Source organism: Coffea arabica, chromosome 1c (genome assembly GCF_036785885.1).
Source record: "Coffea arabica cultivar ET-39 chromosome 1c, Coffea Arabica ET-39 HiFi, whole genome shotgun sequence".
NCBI classification, from domain to species: domain Eukaryota; kingdom Viridiplantae; phylum Streptophyta; class Magnoliopsida; order Gentianales; family Rubiaceae; genus Coffea; species Coffea arabica.
Window position 1 is genome coordinate 37,759,817 of NC_092310.1, and position 21,400 is coordinate 37,781,216.

The 21,400-nt window shown below is 43.4% G+C and overlaps 3 protein-coding genes across 3 annotated transcripts; all 3 read right to left on the reverse strand.

The window, feature by feature from the left end:
* Positions 1-13,548: 13,548 nt before the first annotated feature.
* On the reverse strand, positions 13,549-13,989 carry LOC140005222 (uncharacterized). Its single transcript, XM_072045852.1, has one exon. It carries the CDS (start codon positions 13,987-13,989, stop codon positions 13,549-13,551), a length of 441 nt encoding a protein of 146 aa, XP_071901953.1.
* A 3,672-nt stretch (positions 13,990-17,661) lies between these two features.
* Positions 17,662-19,773, reverse strand: LOC140005224 (uncharacterized). Its single transcript, XM_072045857.1, has 3 exons — positions 19,006-19,773; positions 18,667-18,864; positions 17,662-18,444 (listed from the first exon to the last, which is right to left on the reverse strand). Exons 1-3 carry the CDS (start codon positions 19,771-19,773, stop codon positions 17,662-17,664), a joined length of 1,749 nt encoding a protein of 582 aa, XP_071901958.1.
* A 327-nt stretch (positions 19,774-20,100) lies between these two features.
* LOC113739227 (uncharacterized) lies at positions 20,101-21,108 on the reverse strand. Its single transcript, XM_027266463.1, has one exon. The coding sequence runs from the start codon at positions 21,106-21,108 to the stop codon at positions 20,101-20,103; it is 1,008 nt and encodes a 335-aa protein (XP_027122264.1).
* Positions 21,109-21,400: the final 292 nt, after the last annotated feature.

Here is a 21,400-nt window from a genome sequence, read left to right on the forward strand (position 1 = left end):
CTTAGTCTAGTTACACTAGAATTAGTACGTAATTCATTATCCAACGTATGGATTAGCTATAAAAATGTATCTTTTCAGTGTGAACGGATTCAATTTCAAGATGAAATGTATTAATGTTTAAATTTCATTATTGAAATGCCACGTGGCATTATTACATCGAATCCTTGTACATCTATGACTATATTACATTAATCTCGTAAGGCACGGACCCATTGTATCTAATACTTGTGGGACCTACTTTTTCCATTGAAGATGCATTCACCTGTCAATAGCACTCTCGGTTGCTCCCAACTTAGCTGCATTCATTGTCGTTTGCCTTTCATTTCATTAGGATCTCTTTCATCTTATCAACTGCTCTAAAAAGACCATCAAGCTCTGTAATGAACCTACACCGCCTCATCTTCATAGCTGCATACATCCCCATAAACAGGATTTGCTCCATGCCATACTCCTTCATGATCCTAAAAAATCTTTCTAAATCTCTCACATTTGCCATATTTACTTATACAAGACTTAACTCTATATCGCACACCTATACTTCTTACAATGCACTTCTATTGTAATTACGCCCTCTCAATTTAATTTCAAATTCAAAAACAATTTCCCTATCATTTAGTTTACACATGTTCCAATCCAATGGAGGCTAGCTTTATAGCTGGCATCAATCCAAGACCACGCGGAGTATATGAAATTTGACTTCAAATTCAAATTTCAAAAATGGAATTTTCTTTTCAAAAGCAATATCCCTTTTGATATATGGGACCCACATATCCCTAACTGGCTAGTGGCCTTCAACCACATGGTATAAAAAAACCTAGCGGCCCACATACCTATCAGCATGTGGGAGGACAAGGAAGGTTTGTTCCGTGGGCCAAAGAAATTTGAATGTCAATTCAAATTTTATATTTTAATTTCTTTTCCATCTCCTCGAGTTAATCCAGACTATCAACATGTGGACCCCTTATCCACTATCCACGTGTCCGCCCCGAATGTCTTTGTAATATTATAAAACATTCGGAAGAGAAGGGATTATATAAGCCAACCCATTCTACTTGATTGTAGGGATAGTTTCCATTGGATTGGGTGATATCATCAGGTTGGGTTGATCATTAAAATGCCTAGAACACCTTCTTCCTTCCTCATCAATGCCAAGAACATTTTCTTCACTTATCATAGATGTATTCTCATTAAAAAAAATCAAGTTTTAGATTTTATTAGGCACCTCCAGTTCCCTATTTCGCCTGTTTATATAAGAGTTGCTCAAGAAACCCACCAAGATGAGTTTTCTTATCTCCAATGCCAACTTCAGTTCGTAGGTAAATATATATATATATATATATATATATATATATATTAATTTTTCCTATACTGATAGTGTATATACTTTCAGCGTTGAATGTATGACGACTATGTAAAATTTGAATTTCAAATTCAATTTTTGCACATATATCATAGAACCAATAGTAGTAGTGTATGTAAGATTTACTCTCTATATACCCGCACTGGTAACAGTTTATGTACTTTGCATGTGATTATATTAATCAAAATATAACATCTCTTAGATATAATTTTTATTTCTGAAATTTGATTTTTACTTCATAATAAAATATTTTATATTCTCAATTTCTTTAACCAATTATCGTTACAAAGACTATCTAGATTTGAACTTTTGATCTATTAATTTTTGAATTTAATATGAGATTTCTTTTTTTTAATTTCTTTTAGCTTTTTGGTAAATCATGGATTCCACTTTGATAAACAATTCTTATTATGGTCATGTTTCACGAAAATTGTTGTATACTAGAAATATTTTAACTATTAAAAATCATAAATATTATATTTTCAATGTAGTATGAAGAATGTTGTTAAACAAAAAAAATATGTACACATGTGAAGTGTGAACCTAGCAAATAGAATTTATACTTATTAGTAAAGTAAAAACTTAGACCATAAAATCAATTTTTTGGAAGGGTATTAGAGTAAACGAAATGGCCTATTAGATTTTGTCATTCTAATTGTTTTCACCACGCTCGCACCTTCCTTTACTCCTGACAAGCTCGTTTACTAGCCAGAGTTTTAATGCTCCTTTTTTTAACTTGCAAATAAAACCCTGGGTTAAGTTTTTGATGAAATCCACAAATTTTAACAAATAAAAAAATTTGTATAAACATTTGAATGCTATATGCAATAACATTTTGAATCTAATTCTTTTCTTGGTAAGACAAACGAAATCCAATTGTACAATTAGAATGAATTAATTATTTAAGAACAAAATACATGAACCATGCTCATATCCAAATTCACATGAATATTTAATTATTCTACTTCATATATTCTCGATTGAACTTTTCAATTTTTTTTAATGAATTTAAATTGAATAATGCATGGTACATTGTTGAATTTGGATTGTTTACATTTTTTCGAAGTGTTATTGAGGTTAATAAAAAATGTAAATGATTTATAGTACTTGATGCAACGGCCAAGAACGCAGTCCGAGCTGAGCTGCTGCGAACCGAGCTGGATGAGTGCAGTCGAATCGAGAGTGGAGTACCGAACTGGTTATCCTGTAAAGAAAGAGCAATGGCGGGACTAGAGTCCCTAAAATAGCTCCGACGGTCAAGTCAGTTGAGCTTGTGGGTAGGGTAGTAGTATAGAGTACTTGTAATGGGCGTGTGTATGCGTACCTTGTGTAGTCTTGTTGCGTCGTATATATAGGACTGAATGGGTTGTAGTTTCCTTATGGGAGTCAAAGTCCCCTTAGAGTTCGGAGTCTTCCTAGGGTTTTGCATGGCGGCACCTAAAAGTTCGGACGCGGCGGCCCAGTAGGCCTATCATAAAGTGAGACGACTGTCGATCCCGAGCTGGCCCCTTTGTATCGAGCTGGGGTGAACCGAGCCGCGGGATCCATATTACTGACCTGGTGTGCGCGGCATGCCGACCTGACACGTGTCAGGTGTATATTTGCCCCACTACACTAGCCCCCCATTGAGTCTAGAGTCATCGAGGGGTCGCGTGAGTCTGGACCAAATTACGAAACCCCAGGTCGACTTGGTGTGGGATCCACGATCCCATGATCGCGCCTCTAGTTCGGGTAACCGCCACGTCTGCTGTCATAACCGTCACTTCAAGGGTCACGTCCTCTCATGATGGCGGTTGTCAGCTCAAACGTCCCCCAAGACAACCGTCCTTTTGCAATAAATTCGAATTTCCAACTCGGGACTCTTCAGCTTCCCGCCCAGGGAGCCTATAAATAGGCCCTACCAAGCGTCACTTTCAAGCCTCCATTCTCATTCTCTCCTCTTCCAAATCTTCTTCAGCTCGCTCCTCGCCTAGTGAGTCCACCCAAGAGTTGCGTTAATCACCTACCAGCTCTTCCCCCTTATCCGCTAGTAAGTCTTCTTTCCCTTTTATGTCTTCTTCTTCCACACACTCAGACCTCACTAGTTCGGCACCTAGGCGTAGAGTAGTCCAACCCGCCCCCATAGAGATTCTTTCTTCTAGCCCCTCCTTTTCCAGCTCGTCTGGGTCTGAATACCTTCCTTCTCCAGTCCCCTCTCCAGTTTTAGTCATGGACCAGCCTGGTCAGCCTGCCCAGTCTGAGGCTGGAGCTGCTGTCCCAGAGATTCCTCTGGAGGCGGTTCCAGCTCGGTCCAGGGCAGGGCCCGCCAGAGGGCCAGATATCGACTTTGGGGAAGTCGAGATTATCCCCCCCATCTTGGACCAGGGGGACGTGGACGAACTGGTGGGGAGGTATGACATTCCTCCCCAGTTCGAGGTTAGGGCTGCCCGGCCAGGGGAGTACGCTTGCCAACCTCTCTCTGGATTCGTGACTATCTACAAGGATCAACTAGTGGCTGGTCCCCGCCTTCCTATCCCCCAGTTTCTTTACAAAATTTTGACCTTCTAGGGCATTCGAATTACCCAGCTCGTTCCCAATGCCATTCGATCCATCATCGGCTTCTTCATCTTGTGCCGAGCTCTCGAAATTCCTTATTCTTTGGACCTGTCTAAGTCATTTTTTCAAATGAAGGTGAGCAGCCCGGTTCACGGCTGGTTCTACTTCACTTGTAGGAGCGGAGGGGAGCTCCCCACCCGCGAGCTATTCACGCAGATGCCTTCCTCCATCAAGGGCTAGAAGGCACAGTTCTTTTTTGTGAAGAATACTGGGTTTCCTCCCTTGACCTGGAGGGAAGAGACCCAAGTGTCTGATCCTATTCCCTCACCCCTACCTGCGGCCGAGCTAGACCGTCTGGTAAGCTCGGAAGCTCGGCTGAAGGTGAAGGAATTTAACAATGCCCAACTCTGGTCGGCGGGGCTGATTCGAGCAGAGGTGAATGACCCTGCCCCCGATCTCCGACCCCTCACCCCCGAGGAGCTGACATCTTGTAAACTCTTGACCTCACCCCTTTTTTCTTTTGATGCATTCCGCTTTGGTGTCTGATCTAAGCCCTCCTATTTGTTTTGCAGTGAAGAGGTTCTCTCAGTTGTTGAACATTAGGGGAACGGGCAGTACTTGTGACGACCCCACTTCTCCCTAAGGCGAATCAGAGGGTTGGCGGGTCACCTGCCCAGCTCTCGCCGGGACTCAGTCGTTCACTACATTCCTCAAACAGATCACAATATAAATCTCAAAATTACATCAAATTCTCCAATAATTACATATCACAAATGCAGCGGAAACTAATTCCAATCGTGGGACGTATGCTTACATCCATATCAATTCCAAATATTGATACAAGCTCAACTCGTACATAAAATAAATCCAAACCTAAACTGTACAATATATAAGCCATCCAGTCACGTGAATAAGCACTACAAGCTTTCCTTCGCCTTGAGCCCTGTGGGGGGGGAAATAAAATATTTTTGGGGTGAGCTAAAAGCCCAGTGAGTAACCGGTAAAATCAGTAATCAAATAGTTTTCACAAAAATTCATTTCATTGATGTCATGGTTCAGAAATCAGATGTACGTATTTTTGCTCTCGTGAGCCAGTGAAATCATTGTAATGTTTTAGAAGTTCAATAAGTAACGGGGGGTAAAAATGTAATTTTGTTACAGGTCAACATTTGCACAGTGAGAGTAAAATAAAAGCAGAAAAATGACACCACATGGTAATTCCACAAAGCTCAGTGAGCTAAAATCTCAATAAAGTTCCGAACATGTAATTACATAACAAAGCCAACACATTAACCATCAATAATCAATAATTCAAGAAACATTTACAATGGAAAGCGATAGTAACATTCATGAAAAGATACGGCTCACAGGGAGCAATTCATTCGATCATTTATTCGTTCTCCTGACATTCTCCTTCCTTCATTCATTTGAAAATGCATTTTTCATTTATCAATAAACCTCTCGTTCGTTCGTTCGTTCATTTCATTCTCCAAGCTCCACCAAGCTCCACCAACCTACATAGGTAATACTCGAGTATACCAAACGTTCACCCAAGTCTCTAATCGCCCGACCGAGACCGTTTCTGGCTCGAGACGACCGGTAACAAGGGGCAATGGTCAGTTCAGCCCAAAAAGGCTTACATTCATGTGCAAGTAACATGCAAATCGTTCAATCATTAAAATTTCACAATCATTTAGGTTAAGTGCGATAAAGTACACACTCGCCTTGAAAACTCATTTTGACAATCATTGAAAGCACTTAACACATTATAAAGCAATAAGATCAAGGAAATATAACAAACAAGGAACACTCACCTTGAGTGAAGTTCAAAGGTCAAGCCGGGAATCGTAGTCCAAGTCCTCGCTAAATCCTAGAAATCCAAGTTTCAAAACTATAAGTTTTACTAAACAAACCCTTGTTTTATATATAAAAGGTTATCTTATAAAACTAATTTAATTTCTCGAAACAAGTTAATAAATTTCTAAAAATCAAAGCTAGTAAAGAAATAAAATGTTTCGTGTGATTTCTTGTAAAGATATTTCCCTCTAGAGGCAAACTATAACCAAATTGCTTCAAATGGGTTTTCTTGCCGAATAAGTTTTCTATGCTAGTTATTTGAAATTATTCAAATCTAGTATTTTTTTTCCAAATTTCCTTTAAAACAACTAGTCAAGAATAGTTTTATGAAAACTTAAAGTTTAAAGGCTAAATACAATTACTCCCTAAAGGTAATAAACTAGTTTAAGCAAAATAAAAGAATTAACTAGTCGGCAAGGGTGTAAAAGTCCCAATATCTAACTTTCTTAATAATACATACTAAACTCAAATTTTGCCAGCAAATCAAAATCACATCTCAATAGCAAATCACTAGGGCTTCGTCAATCATTAGCCCTAGCTTTCAACAAAGTCATTTTCAATTGGAACAAAATATATAACCAAGGCTTCGTCAATCATTAGCACTTGGTGTTCGACACTTATATCATGTCACAACTGAGCACAATAACTGCGAAGCCTCCAAATAATTCCATCAATTAAACCACAAGGGTTTTCCAACTACTGTAAATACTAACAAGTAACTTCAGCAGCTAATTCCATCAAAACTTTAACACCTATATAAAATCATTCAAATGGCCAAGGTTTCATCAATCATTAGCCTTTGACATCATCAATCACTACCAACCACAATTTAATCAAGAATTTAAACCACAAGTAGGTTACAAGTTCAATTCCAAATCAAAATTTAGTTTCACGAAGAAAATAGGACATTTATACCAAACAGTCTACTTTGAGGATTCATTCGGCAACTAAACTCATCCAGAAAAATCCAGAAATTTTGTCCATCAGCCACGGATATGCATGAAAAGATATTCTGTTTTCATTTTATTTTCTGGGTTAAAACATGCTATTAATCTCTCAACTTCCTCATGAAATTTCTTAACAAAACAATGCACATTTCCAGATCAGGAGTTGAAAATTAAACCATGATTACAAACCCCAAAATTTCCAGATTTAAACCTCACGGCCTTTCAAGGAAAAATGTCCAGCAGCTCGTTAGTTCTTAAATCAAGTTTTTCCTCGGCTTATTCAGAGATTCAAATGCTCAACTTCAACATGCAACTACTTAACTAACTGACCAACATTTTTAGTTCAAGAATTAATTTCGAACAACAACAAGAGTCATCCAATTTTTCAAGAAAAATTCTAGCTAGCCTCGGTTATAATCTGCACAGAAACTGATTGCATTTTTCTTTTATTTTCTGATCTAACTCAACCAATTAACTACATACGTAGCTTAATCATCTTGTAATTTACTAATTAGTCATGGTTAGAGGCTCAAAACAGCAAAATTATACCACATGAAACTACATTGTTCAAGACAACTCTCGGCAGAAATTTTCTTCATCAAAACAGAATTTTCCTAAGCTCCTTAGTTCATCATCCAATTTTTTCTTCAGTTAAAACCTTGTATTAGGTCCTTAATTCTCACATGCACAATTACTGAGTTAATTAACTATCATTCCAGACCAGAAATCAGCTCGGCAGCAGCAAAAATACAATCATAACTCCAGAGTTTTGTGCAACTACTCTCGGATGAGTTTGCATGTGAAGAATTCTGTTTCATATCTTATTTTCCAGTGCAATCCAGGCTAGTTAAATTCATGCGTGACTTTATCATCTTGTTTTCAGGTGATTAATACACAAATACAAACTCTGATCATCCCACAAACAACGAATTAAAGCTACAACATCCCAGCTCAAGCTTACGGCAGTCCCATTCTTTTTCCCAACCAATTTCTGGTAGCTTATCATCAATTTATCACATAGCTAGATACATCATCCGAGCTTAAAGACCTCACATGCAAGTCCAAAGCTTGCTTATACTACCTCTGGTTAACCATTTTTCAGTCCAGAAATTTACCTCACTGGATGCTCACTCACACGACAAGGGGCTGCAGTCTGTCCCTCTCTCTCGGCTCTTGTCCTCACGCACAGGTATGTTGGTTCTGGTTGGGGGGTAGCGGTTGCAGCTGGTGGTGGTGGAGGCTGGATGGCAGCCGGCTGGTCTTGGAGAATGCAGTAGGAAGTTTGCTCACGGTTTCTCCTCCTCTCCTCCCTCTTCGATGCTCGCGGACAGAACCAGAAATGGGATTGCAGCTCTCAGCTTCCTCCCTCACTCTCGGCTATATTGTGCAACTCATCCTTTCCCTCACTCTCGGTCGATGATAACAAAGTGAAGGTGTGACAGCCCCACTTCTCCCAAGGGCGAACCCAAGGGTATCGGCGGGCCGCCTGCCTAGCTCGCGCCAGGACTCAAAACTTAAAGTTCGAAAGAGCACTAAATACAATATATACAATCCCAAAAGAGTTATAATTACATTCTCCAAAAGTATCGAGTCAAACCACCAAAACAAAAACAAACATCCTAACTGTTCAACTATTACAAGCCATCTAACTATACTAGTATACGAGCCAAAAGTCCCCGCGTCGGCCCCTGCTAAGGAAAACAAAAGGAATGGGGTAAGCTATATGCTTAGTAAGTAAACAGGGGCGAAAGCATAAATTTCACGTAACAGTTACTCAATAAGAGTAAAGCAAAAGCAGAAAAGAACAACATCATATAATAAGGATACGGGTGGCTCCAAAGCCAATTCATGTGCCATGCATGATCTCCTGCCGACACTCCGTCGACCACAAATAATAGTCCGTAGAACTTCACTTGTGCACCCACCGACACCTTATCACCCTCACTGGCCAGTCACCTCACAAACTTGCCCGGGCGAACGAAATCATAAACTTGAGCTTGAGTCACAAGCTCGGGTCACAAACTTGGTCACCTTCTCGGTGAACCGGATTCACAAAATTGGTTCATAACATGAACCTACAAACTTGGTGACCTCAGACTAAGTTGGACTGCCTTCGACCAAGCCCTAACCGGCTCGAATAGTCCAACCAGGTCAAGAGTTTGCCCCAAACTCACAAACTTCACAAAATTATTCAAAATCACAAACTTTGCAAACTTCACAAACTTTATTCGAAAGTCGCCCCGAGCCACAAGCTCAAGGGTTTTGGTTCCAAAAGGTTCATATACATATGCCAAGTACAATTATACATTCAAATTAGGGTTTAGGTCGAGTGCGATAAAGTACACCCTCGCCTAAGTGCCATTTTCACATATTTCAAACACATAGCAAAGAAAACACACCAAACTGGCCTGAATACTTACCCAGAAACTGAAATAGCAAAAGTACGAAGTCGGATCGAAATGAACAGCTAGTAGTGGGCCCCACCAGTTCCGCCCATCTCACCACCGTCTGAAATAGAAGATTGTGTCACATAATATCGCAAACGACTACTATCGTGCCTAAAACAAGTAAAACGGCAAAAACGGCACGCGCGCACGTAAATATGACGAACGGAAACGGAGACGGCCGTTAGCGGAAACGGCAGATTTGACACTCGTTTCTAGTTTACTCATAAGTTGAGATACGAATATCGGATTAAGGCGTATGAGACGCCATATCGAAGCTTAAAGGATGAACAACAACTGTTATGAAGACATCCAGAACTGAAACTGGAGGCTTTAGTCCCAAATGAACCAAACACAATCACTTACGAAATCTGGCCAATGCACAAATGGTCAGTTTTGAGTGCAAACTGTTTTCTATGCTACACATGGTCAAAAGAGCTGAAAATTGGCAGTTAGATAGTTCATTCCAAATGGAACAACTTTCATGAAGGTCGGCAATCCAAATTCGGAACGGAAATTGGTCATCAGGACCAAAACAGATTTCTGGTCATTTTCACGGGCAGGCCTTGTTTGCTCGGCTATATCTCAGGTTTTATAAATCCGATTCATGAAATTCCAAGGGCGTTAGAAAGCTCTGATATAGGGCTATAAGTTTGGTGTTTTGGTCGGAAGCCCAAACAGCTTGTAACTCAGTCAAATGTGAAGCCAAAGTTCCAGCCATAAACTTTCCAAAAACGTACTAGAATCACAAACCGTATTTGACCTCAATATGCGGTAATGGCACCAAATTCACTACGGTTATCGGATGGGGGTGTAAGACCCACCGTTTCAAAGCTAAGAAATAGGAGTACAACAATGTAGAAGGCCACTCAGTCCAAATCCTAGCACAACTAGGTCAAATATGCAAAATACAAATCCATAATTACCAAAACAGGTTTGCAAATCACATAAAACTGTAATGACTATAACTTAGTCTATACAAGTCCAAATGCCGAAATTCCAAAGGCATATGGTAGCTAAGACGTCCAGCTACATTGCATCAGAAGACACCAACATCCAAATCCAAACCAGTTCCAGTCAAAATGGCCAATTACCAGTACAGTTTTCGCATTCTGTCCAAAGCAGAACAGCTACAGTAATTTCGTCATATCTCATTCTACATCAATCCAAATGACCTGAAATTTTACAGGCACCTCAAACACATCAATACCTACAACTTTCATGTTTTGAGCAAAGCCAAATTCGGCCTCTAACCCTATGATCCAAAACCGGACAGAATTGGGGTTTTATGAACCCTAGCTTTTCATTTTCCAATCCAAATCCATAATTGGTTGCATTTATCCACAATTCACACCCACTAGAGTCATTATAGTCCATTACCATTCATCATACAAGGCCACAACATCCCATTCATATTAAACCAGAAAAATTCCCAATAAAATAAAAACTTCCCCAAAACTCTTCAAATCAAGAAATAAATCATATATTCCATCACTCAAGCCACCATTAAGCACAAAAAAACCATCATTAAATATAGGGGAAAGGTTGAAGCATCACTCACCTAATAACAAGAGAGAGGAAGATGATGGACACCTTAGCTCTTCCAAAAAGCTTCAATAAACCAACCAATATCACCAAAAGGAAAGATTGTATGGAGTAAAACTAACTTAAACTCTTGATTTGGTGGATTTTGGTCCAATTGGAAGCTTGAAAGTTGAAGAATTTCCTTCTTCTTTGAGAGAGAAAGGGCCGGCCAACACAAGGAAGAAAATGGTGATTTTTGAGCAATTTTTGGATATTTAATCTTTTGGTCAAAAAAGTCAAGAAAGTGAATAGTAATTCTTAAGTCTTCTCCAATGAAATGGTGACACTTGTCACCACCATTAATGCATTCCTATCCTTTCTTTTCTCTCTCACATCAATCATATCTCACTCTCTACTTATCTCTTAACACCCGATAAATTTTACACAGTATCCGGAATTTAACCTAATTGGCCGAATTTTTCCGAACTTTTCGCACTAGTGGGTCCCACGTCCGATATACGTTCTTAATTTCTCAAAATCTAACCAATACTAGAAAAATCATCTAAAAACTATATTTACTCATAAAAATTATCTGGGGAATTTTCTAATAAAGAAAATGTAGAAAAACGGGTTTTCAATCTTAACCGGAACTTAGGGTTTAAATCTTAATCCCTACTTAGGGTTTTCGAAATACTCCCAAAACCAAACGTTACCGCCCAATTAATGAATATATCAACGTAGAACGAACTGGGGCCTCACAGAAGGTGGAGTGTTTGTGAGGTTTAAGTGTGCAGGTGGTGAAGATGCCGGTTGGTCAGCTAGGGTGGTGGTGTGTTGAAGTGGTGAAAGAAGTGTATTGGCCGAATGAGAGGTGAATGATCATGGTGTCCGAGGGAGTGTTTGGCTATACGTGGAATGGTTGTGGTCGTGGGGTGATTTTGTGAAATTGTGAGGGGTAGTTTAGTCTTTTCACTTCTCCTCCTATTATCCACTTAAGTCCTTAGTTCTAACTTAGCTCCAAGAATTATCCCCAAATGTGATTTGAACGCCTAATAATTCGTTAATCTTGCAAGGTTTTGATTATCGAAATTTTACGTCTTAAGTATGTTTAGAATACTTCTATTGTTTATCTAAAACTCATTGGTTTTCATCTTAACGCGGAAATTCCTATTAACATTTAACGTTAGCAACTAATTGGAATTAATTATTGAAATTCAAGAAATTTTATATAATTAATCTACCTTAGAAATACTTTTATCTTAACAGAAAACCAAGTGGTTTAATATTGTTGCTCCATAATATTATTTATCACATAAAAAAAATTGTTTAAGAAGGTAAAGATAGTTTTCTATTGGTTTCTAACTAACATGGAAAATCAACATTTAATCTTTGTACATGTTAGGCATCTACATGCTTCCAAACGAGTGTTTTTCCATGTTTATTTTATTATTTATTTTAGCCAGTAGAATAAATAAGATAAACAAAATTTTCGGGTCCTCACAGTACTAGCACGCCTACTCCTGCTCTTTCCACTGCTCCCAGCAGCGCGGCTCCCACCCCTCCACCAGTGTCCACTCCTCAGATCGCAGCTCAGTCGTCGCCCGGAGAGGACCCAAAGAAGAAAAGGAATAAGTCGGCGGCCAAGAGGGCCAGGACCGAGGCGACTTCCCCCCAATCCCAGGAAGAGCCCTCAACAGCTCTTGCATCTCACTACGGGGTGAACTCTGCCGAGCAGCAGACCTTGTTTGAGTCACCTCCAGCCATGTGGCGTATGAGGAACGTGATTCCTCTGAAGCCTCCTACCGGACAGGGCTCGCACCCGCACCCCCTACACTTCTGTCCAAAGTGGGGGTTGTCGGTGAATGACCGAGCTCAATTCCCGGAAGCAGCTCGGGAGCTCATCAGGGGTACAGTGCTCCCCCGCGATCATCACTTCATCCAGTTCGCATCCAATTCTGAGCTGCTGGAGCACTACTACCTGAGTGCAGCCCAGGTGACTCTCCCACTGGTAATTCACAGAAATTCTCTTACCCTGTCAGTCTCTTATTTTGTGTTTCACTTGCAGCTCAACGTGGCTGGTGCCGAGTTGGCACAGAGATACGAGAATATGGGGGAGAATCTCTCCCAGGCTGATGCTGCCAAGAACAGGCTGTCCAGCCAGCTTGAAGCAACCGAGGCAGAGCTGGAATCCGTGAAGAAACAGTTGGCCGAGTCCTAGGCTGCCTGCGAGCTAGAGAAGAAAAAGACGACCGAGTTGGCCCAATAGCTGGAGGTCGAGCAGAAGAAATCTGCCGAGCTGTCTGGTCAGATAGAAGTAGCTCGGCAGGAGGATCGGCAGCTTGGCGTCAAGGACTTCAAGAAGTCTGAAGATTTCATAAAGGACTTGGCGATCCTTAACGGGCCAATCCTTCAGATCGGGTATGCCCGGGCCATGCATGACGTCCAATCCCTAAACCTGCCTGGGTTCGACCTAGGCAGGTGGCCTGAGTATAACCCCGAGGCGGTCAATCAGATCGACAGGCTCGTGGAGGGTTACGCCCATGGACGCGACCTGACCGCGCTGATTGTAGACCCCAGCCTGCCTACGACCTCTCCCGAGCATGAGGAGGAGCAGCAAGGAGAAAGTTAGATAGGACTTAGCCTAGGCATGAGCGGTAGTTAGGGTAGAAATCGAGTTGACCAGCTCGCTTTTGTATGGCCCCCTTTATGTACATGCCCCTACTTTTGATATGAAATATATGTCTTTTCATCCAATACTTAGCAAAATTCCTTTTATTTTCTCTTAGAATCTCGAATACATTCAAATGAGCCCAATCACCGAGCTGACCTCTTCAACTATTTTCTAAGTCTTCTAACTTACCCTGTTACTTCGAGCCGAGTTCTAACAAAAAAACCTTAAATTCGAATTGTGCCAGGTGCGCGGGACTATGCCTCCATTGAGATGAGCCAGTTTACAGTACCCGGCACGATCAGCTTCTCTTACCACATAGGGACCCTCCCAATTTGGGTCCAACTTGCCCGTGCCCGTAGTTCGGCTCACAGAGTTTTTGCGCAATACCAGGTCCCCTGGCTTGAAGGATAAGGACCTCACTCGGGCGTTGTAGTATCGTGCGACCTGACCTTTATACTTAGCCATTCTTGTAGTCGTTTCTTCCCTTCGATACTCGAGCAGGTCCAAGTTGAGCCGCATCTCCTCCTCGTTGTCCTGAGCCACAAAGTGTTGCACCCTACCCGAGGGTACTTCAATTTCTGCTGGGATCACCGCTTCGACCCCATATGTCAGGACGAACGGGGTCTCTTGGGTGGCTGTCCGAGGTGTCATCCGGTAGGCCCATAGCACGGTAGGCAGCTCGTCCAGCCAACCAGTTCGGGCAGATTCTATTCTTGTCTTCAGGCCGTGCAGGATGGTCCTGTTAACATTCTCGACCTGCCCATTGGCTTGGGGATGCCCCACTGAAGTGAAGTGCTGTTGGATGCCGAGCTCGGTGCACCATTCCTGGAGAGAGCGATCCGCGAATTGCCGGCCGTTGTCCGAAACGAGAACCCTTGGTATGCCAAATCGGCAGACTATGCTCTTTCGAACTTCTGGATCGTCCTACTATTGATCGTATTGAGCGGCTCAACTTCTACCCACTTAGTGAAGTAATCAATTGCCACCACCAAATACTCATAACCACCTGGAGCTCGGGGGAAGGGTCATAACAGGTCAATTCTCCATTGGAAGAACGGCCACGGGCTATGGAGAGGAATCATCTCCTGAGTTGGGGTATGGTGAATTGGGGCGTGCAACTGGCAGGATTTACACTTGGCTACCAGCTCGGCTGAGTCCCTGAAGATGGTGGGCCAATAGTATCCATACAACATTCTCTTCTTGGCCAGTACTCTTTGTGAGAACCCGTAAATTCCCTAATAATTTTTCTAGGGTTTTTCCCCTTTAATGGCATGTTTTCTGCATTTTCTGGCTTAGGAAAATTTTCCTGGTGAATTTTATGAGTAATTGTAGTTTTTAGATGATTTTCTAGTATTGGATAGTTTTTGAAAAATTAAGAATAAATAACGGACGTGGGACCCACTAGTGCGAAAAGTTCGAAAAAATTCGGCCAAATAGGGTAAGTTCCGGATACTGGTTGAAATTTATCGGGTGTTAAGAGATAAGTAGATGATGAGATGTGATTGATGTGAGAGGGGACAAAAGGATAGGGATGCTTTTATAGCGTGACAAGTGTCACTTTGTGGTTGGTTACACTTGTCGGACACTATTCACCTTTTTGACTTTTCTTACCAATTGAATAAATATCTCAAAAATCACCAAAAAATTCACTCTTGTCTTCTCCATTGTGGCCGGCCACCTTGAGCAAAGAAGAAAGAAAACTCTTCAAGATTCTTGCTTCCATCTTGCTTGAGTGTAACCATCCAACCATTTGATCTTGTTTCTACTCCATAAAACCTTTCCATTTGGTGATAGTAAGTGGTTTGGTGAAGTGTTTGGGGAAGCTAAGGTGACAAACAACTCTTCCTCTCTTGTTTACTAGGTGAGTGGTGATTGAACCTTCTCCTTCACTTAATGAAGCTTAACTTGTGCCTAGTGGTAGCTAAAGGGATGAATTTTGTGGTTTATTTCTTGCTTTTGGATGAATTGATGAAGTTTTCAATTTATTGGTGATTTTTCTGGTTTAATGTGATCATGATGTTGTGGCTATCTATGATGGTTGGAAATGATGGTTAATGACTCTAGTAGGTGTACACGATTGGTATTTGCAACCAATTTCTGGTTTGGAAGAAATTTCAGAAAACTAGGGTTCTTGAGGGGGCATTCTGTCCGAAATTTTAGGTCCTAGATAGAGGCCGAATTGGCCTTAGCTTAAAACATGAAAGTTGTAGAGAATAACATTTTGGAGGTGTCTACAAAATTTCAGGTCAATCGGAGTAGTGTAGAATGAGATAAGTCGAAATTACTATTGCTGTTCTGGATTCATCCGAATGTAAGAACTGCGTCTGAAATTGGTTGTTTTGGCTGGAATTGCTTTGGATTTGGTTGTTGTGGTCTTCTGATGAAATGTAGGTTGATGTCCTAGCTACCATATGCCTTTGGAATTTCTGAATTTGGACCTGTATAGACTGAGTTGTACTGATTACAGCAGAATGTAGTTTGTGAACCTGTTATTGTGGTTCTGGTTTAGTATCTCGCATATTTGACCTGGTTGTGCTAGGAATTGGACTGAGTGATCTTCTACATTATTGTAGCCCTGTTTCTTAGCTTTCAGCTGGTTTTGGAATTTCTGGATTTGGACTTGTAGAGCCTGAGTTATGATGTTTCCGCTAGAATGCATTTTGGTGAATCTGTTTTACGTTTTTGATGTAGTATATTGCATTTTTGACCTGTTTGCACTCAAAACTGGGTTGAATGACCTTCTGTGATGTTGTAGCCCTGTCTTTTAGCTTCGAGATGGTGGGTCTTGTACCCTCATCCGAGAATCGTAGTGAAATTGGTACCATTACCGCAAAATGAGGACAAAAACTATTTTTTCAGGGCCAAAGCTAGTTACATTTCCGAAATTTCTGGTTTCCTTTAATGCTTGTATATGCTTATGAAACCCTATTGGGGTTGTGATTGGCATTGCTTTATGACTCGTTATCGAGTCTCATTGTACTTGTTTGCGTGTTCTAGGGCGTGACGGTGGTTCACGACGTACTTTTGACGACGGTGCATGAAACATCACCTACTTGATTGGTGAGTGTACTACTCACATGAATGTTTACAATGTGGCTTTGATATATGTGATTGTGATGCCGTGAAGGCTTACTTGGCCATTGGAATTGGTTAAGGTGAGGGTGTACTTGACCGCCCTCACCCCTTTTGATACTGTTAATAACTGTTTACCGTTTCACTGTGATACTGAACTTGATATATGAGTTATTGAATTCCATTTCATGGAAACCTGATTTGGTGTCGTTTGGACGAATATCCAACGGCCTTACTGTGTTACTGAGCTCAACCCCGTTGGTAGTCAAATGAATCGAGCCGGCAAGGGATTGGTCGTAAAAATTGACATGCCACGGGGACTGTACTGGGAAATCTTGTACTAATGAGACTCTTGATTCCGGTAAACTCGAGTATTACCAAAAGCAACTGATTGGAGTGCGGGCCCGGTTGGGGTATGTTGGGTGGAAGGAATGGAAGTGAAGTGAGGTCTACGGTTGGCACTCTTAAATATTGACGGAGGGTCAATGAGGTTGGATCAAGAATGTAAGCGTGGAAAGGGGCTCTTGAGAGCCGTCCGTATCCTTTTACAGATTTGTTTTATTTCTTAATTGTGTACTTGAAATGAAAGGTTATGCTATATGCTCTTCATTGCTTATGTGGTAGTAACTCATTGAGCTTTAGCTCACTCCGTTCCATTTGTTTTCCTTACAAGAAAATGACTATTTTGGGAAAGGTTGTGCTAGTTGGTTGTCAAATTGAACTCATGTAAATGTATATTTTGAATAGCTCCTTGAGGGTGAAAACCCTAAGTGTTTTGTTTCAACCAATGGTTGGTTTGTAATTGGCTAATTGCACATGTATGAACTTGTTGGATATTTTGGTATGCCGCTTTGGCTTGTAAATGTTAAATTTCGATGTATATATGTTGGATTGATGTTTGGTTGAACTCCGGATTCTGACGTGGCCGGTACTGTTCATCATCGGTTTCGATTTTCATTTTTTTTATTTTGTGATTTTGACTTGTTTGCGCGCGTTGGTGTGTTCCGGAACGTAGTAGATCGACGTAAACTGATCCGTTAGTCCTGGCGAGAGTTAGGTAGGCAGTCCGCTAACCCCTTTGGTTCGCCTTAGGGGAAGGTGGGGCAGTCACACTCTTGGGCCGACATGGTTGCCACAAATGCCTTCATACAGCTCGCGCAAGACATAGCTCCCTTCCTCAGGCGTTACACACTTCAACCAGGGCTGCAAGTAAGATTTCCTATATAGGACTCCATGCGTGAGCACGTACTTCTATGATCTGAGGAGGATTTTGTAGGCCTCTGTCCTGCTCGGTGGAAGCTCACCATGAGTCAGATATCGAACGATGGGATCCATCCAAGAGCTCTCCACCTGAATGACTGCGGCGCCTATCTGTTCATATGCCTGACTTCTGACGACCTCCACCAATATTTCTCGACTTAAGATGCCACCCAAGGTAGAGGCCAATTTGGACAGGGCATCAGCTCTCTTGTTTTGGCTCCGCGGAATCTGCTCGAGCGCGAACTGCTCGAACTGGCCCTTTAGCTCATGCGTTTTGGTGACATACTTCCTCAGTGACCCCTCTTTAACCTCGTAGCTCCCCCATACTTGATTCACTATCAGTTGCGAATCGCTGTAGATTTTGATCGATCTAGCCCCTAACTTCCGGGCCAGCTCCATTCCTGCAATCAGAGCCTCGTACTCGGACTCATTGTTAGAGGCTCTAAAATCGAACCTCAGTGCGTAGGGCAACTCTTCCCCAGTAGGGTTGATTAGGAGGAGTCCTGCGCCACATCCTTCCTTACTTGATGCACCGTCCACGTACAACGTCCAGGTGGGATCCGCTCGTCCCGCAGCCTCCGTAGCCTTCCCGGTCTGGGCAGCCTCCCTGGCCAGCTCGGCCTTGACTACCCTTTCAACAGGCGTGGCCTCGGCAACTTCTTTGGCCTGCTCAGCCTCCACTACTTCTCTAGCCTGTTCGGCATCGACAGCTTCTTTGGCCCGTTCGGCCTCAACTGCCTCTCCGGCCTGTTCGACCTCGGCAGCCTCTTTGGCCTACTCAGCCTCAGCTACTTCTCCGGCCTGTTCGACCTCTGCTACCTGATTAGCCGGGGCGACCTCGGCAGTGTCTCCAGCTTTTAGGATCTCGACTGCCTCTGGGGTCGGTGTGGTCCTAGTAGTTTTTCGGACCTATAAGGTTTCGGCTGCTTGTTTGGCGTGTGCGTCCTTAGGTATTTCTCTGTCCTTTCCAGCCTGTATGTCTCTGGCCTGATCGACCTCCGTCTCGGACGATCCAAAAGAAACGCCATCCGCTATGAAGTCTGCCAACGCTTGGACTTTGATGGCCGTCCTCGGCTGATATCCCAGGTCGTACTCCGACAACTCCACAACCCACCTCACCATCCGACCTGAGACATCAGGTTTGGAGAGGATCTGCTTCAAGGGCTGGTCCGTCACCACTACTATAGGGTGAGCCTGAAAGTACGATCTGAGCTTCCGAACTGCATGTACAAATGCCAGGACATAGCGTTCTATCGCCGAGTACCTGGCTTCGGCCCTTTGTAGGGCGCGACTAACATAATATACAGGTCTCTAAACTTTGCTCTCCTCTCGCACCAGCACCGCGCTAATGGCCTCTTCCCCCACAGCTAAGTAGATGAACAGGATCTCCTCCTGTTTGGGAGAGGTTAGGGCCGGTAACCGAACGAGGTGAGCTTTCAGCTCGTCAAACGCCTTCTGGCACTCCGAACTCCACTCGAACGGCCGACCTCCTCTTAGGGCCTTGAAGAAAGGAGATCCCCGAACTGCTGATTTGGACAAGAACCTGTTCAGAGCTGCCATCCTCTCAGTCAGGCGTTGTACCTCCTTAATATTTCGAGATGGAGCCATGTCCATGATGGCCTTGATCTTATCGGGATTAGCTCTTACCCCCTCTTTGAAAATCATGTAGCCCAGGAATTTTCCCGACCTGATCCCAAAGGTGCACTTCTTGGGGTTTAGCCGCATTCGTGAGCTCCGAAGAACCTCGAAGATTTCTCTAAGGTCAGCGATGAACTGTTCCTGAGCTCGACTTTTCACTAACATGTCGTCTACATAGACTTCCATGTTTCGACCGATCTGATTTTTGAACAACTTATTTACCAACCTCTGGTAGGTCACGCCCGCGTTTTTCAGCCCGAACGGCATGGTGACATAACAATAGGTGATAAACGAGGTCTTCTCCTGATCTTCCTCGTCCAAGGCTATCTGATGGTATCCTTTAAAGGCGTCCAAGAAACAGAAGATCTCGTATCCAGATGTTGAGTCCACGAGCTGGTCAATCCGTGGTAAGGGGTAGCAGTCCTTTGGACAAGTCTTATTCACGTCAGTGAAATTCACACACATTCTCCAGGCCCTGTCTTCCTTCTTCACCAGGACTAGATTAGCCAGCCAGGTCGGGTAAAAGACTTCTTTCACGATCTTGGCCTCCAGCAGCTTGTTGACCTCACTCCTGACGACCTCATTTAGCTCTGGCGTAAAGTTTCATTTCTTCTGCTTTACAGGTCGGACGTTGGGGTCCACGTGCAGCCTGTGAACGGCCAACTCGGTGGGGACCCCTGGCATGTCATCAGCACTCCAAGCAAAAATCTCCGCGTACTCCTCTAATAGAGATTCCAGAGAGCTCCGGATTAGCTCGCTTAGGCCAGTGCCAACCTTGACTGTGCGCTCAGGTTAGTCGCGACACACAGGCAGCTCGACCAGCCCTTCATCCGTTTCTAGTCTCTCTCCTTTCTCCATGGGTTCCCACGGCTCCAAACAAGCTGTCTGAGCTACCAATTTCTCTTTGCCCTTGAGGGTGGCAATATAACATGCCCTAGCCACCTCCGGATCTCCCAGCACCTCAGCTACCCCAGCAGGAGTAGGGAACTTCATGCTGAGGTGTAGGGTGGAGCAGACAGCCCGAAGGGCGTTCAAGGTGGGTCGTCTCAGAATCATATTGTACGATGAGGGTTCTTTTACCACCGCAAAATTCACCGGAACAATTCGGCACCTCGGAGACACCTCCACCGTCACCATGAGAGTTATCATCCCCTCCGGCCTCACCGGGGGACTTGCGAAACCGATCAGGGGGGTTTGAACTGGGACGAGCTGTCTGTCCTCTAGCTGTAGCTCCTTAAAGGTCTTATAATACAACACGTCTATGGCACTACCATTTTCTATGTATACCTTCTTCATCTTGTAGTTGCAGGTAAAGACCTCTATCACGATGGCTTCATGATTATTAGAGGCCAACGGGACCGCATCCTCAGGTCCGTAAATGATTTTCTCGTACATTTTCAATCGTTTGCTCGAACTCTCTCCGCTGGGGAGAGGGCGGTTGTGCTGCCGAGCTGCATGGCTATTGCCTCTCACTGGTCCTCCTGCAATAGTGTTGATCACCCCGGCCAGATTCTGAGCCTCCTGCTCGGGAGTTCGGCCACGAGACCCCTGAGACCGGTCTCGGGGGTAGCTCGGGTGTTCCGGTCTGGGCCTCCTCCGCCGCTGGTCAGTTCGGTCCTCACGCACGAATTGGCCAAGGTGGTCTCGTCTGATCAACTTTTCAATGTCTTTCTTGAGGTGACGGCAGTCCTCCGTATCATGTCCCACATCCCGGTGATATGCGTAGTACAGACCTTGGTCCCGCCTGCTATTGTCCCCGACCAAGGGACGGGGAGGTCGGGAGAGCCCTTCTTGTTCCATTACCGCGAGGACCCGTGCTCGTGGTGCAGTGAGGGCAGTCCATGGCTTGTCCTCCCCATTGGGCGACTCCTTGGCAGACGGTCGTAGGCACTCTTCCGCCCCTGGCCAAGCCGCGCGTCTACCTGATCGATGCCTCTTTTGCGCTTGTCGTCCCTCAGCCTTTCCTGCGTACTCTTCAGGTGATTGGCCTCCTCAGCGTTGGCCTTCTTGTGAACTCGGTCCAGCATTTCCCGAACTGATTTCGGAGGTCTTTCCACGAGCTTGGTGTAGAGCTTCTGTTTGCGCAGCCCGT

Excerpts from the sequence above, each read along its gene's own strand:
- LOC140005222 (XM_072045852.1), bottom strand. The coding sequence starts at position 13,989 with ATGACACCTCGGACAGCCACCCAAGAGACCCCGTTCGTCCTGACATAT.
- LOC140005224 (XM_072045857.1), bottom strand. The coding sequence starts at position 19,773 with ATGTGTGTGAATTTCACTGACGTGAATAAGACTTGTCCAAAGGACTGC. Across the intron at positions 18,865-19,005 it reads AGGCCATTAGCGCGGTGCTG|GCTCACCCTATAGTAGTGGT; the intron begins GTGCGAGAGGAG and ends TCGTACTTTCAG. Across the intron at positions 18,445-18,666 it reads TTGGATCGTCCGAGACGGAG|GCCAAAGAGGCTGCCGAGGT; the intron begins GTCGATCAGGCC and ends GAGGCTGAGTAG.
- LOC113739227 (XM_027266463.1), bottom strand. The coding sequence starts at position 21,108 with ATGGAACAAGAAGGGCTCTCCCGACCTCCCCGTCCCTTGGTCGGGGAC.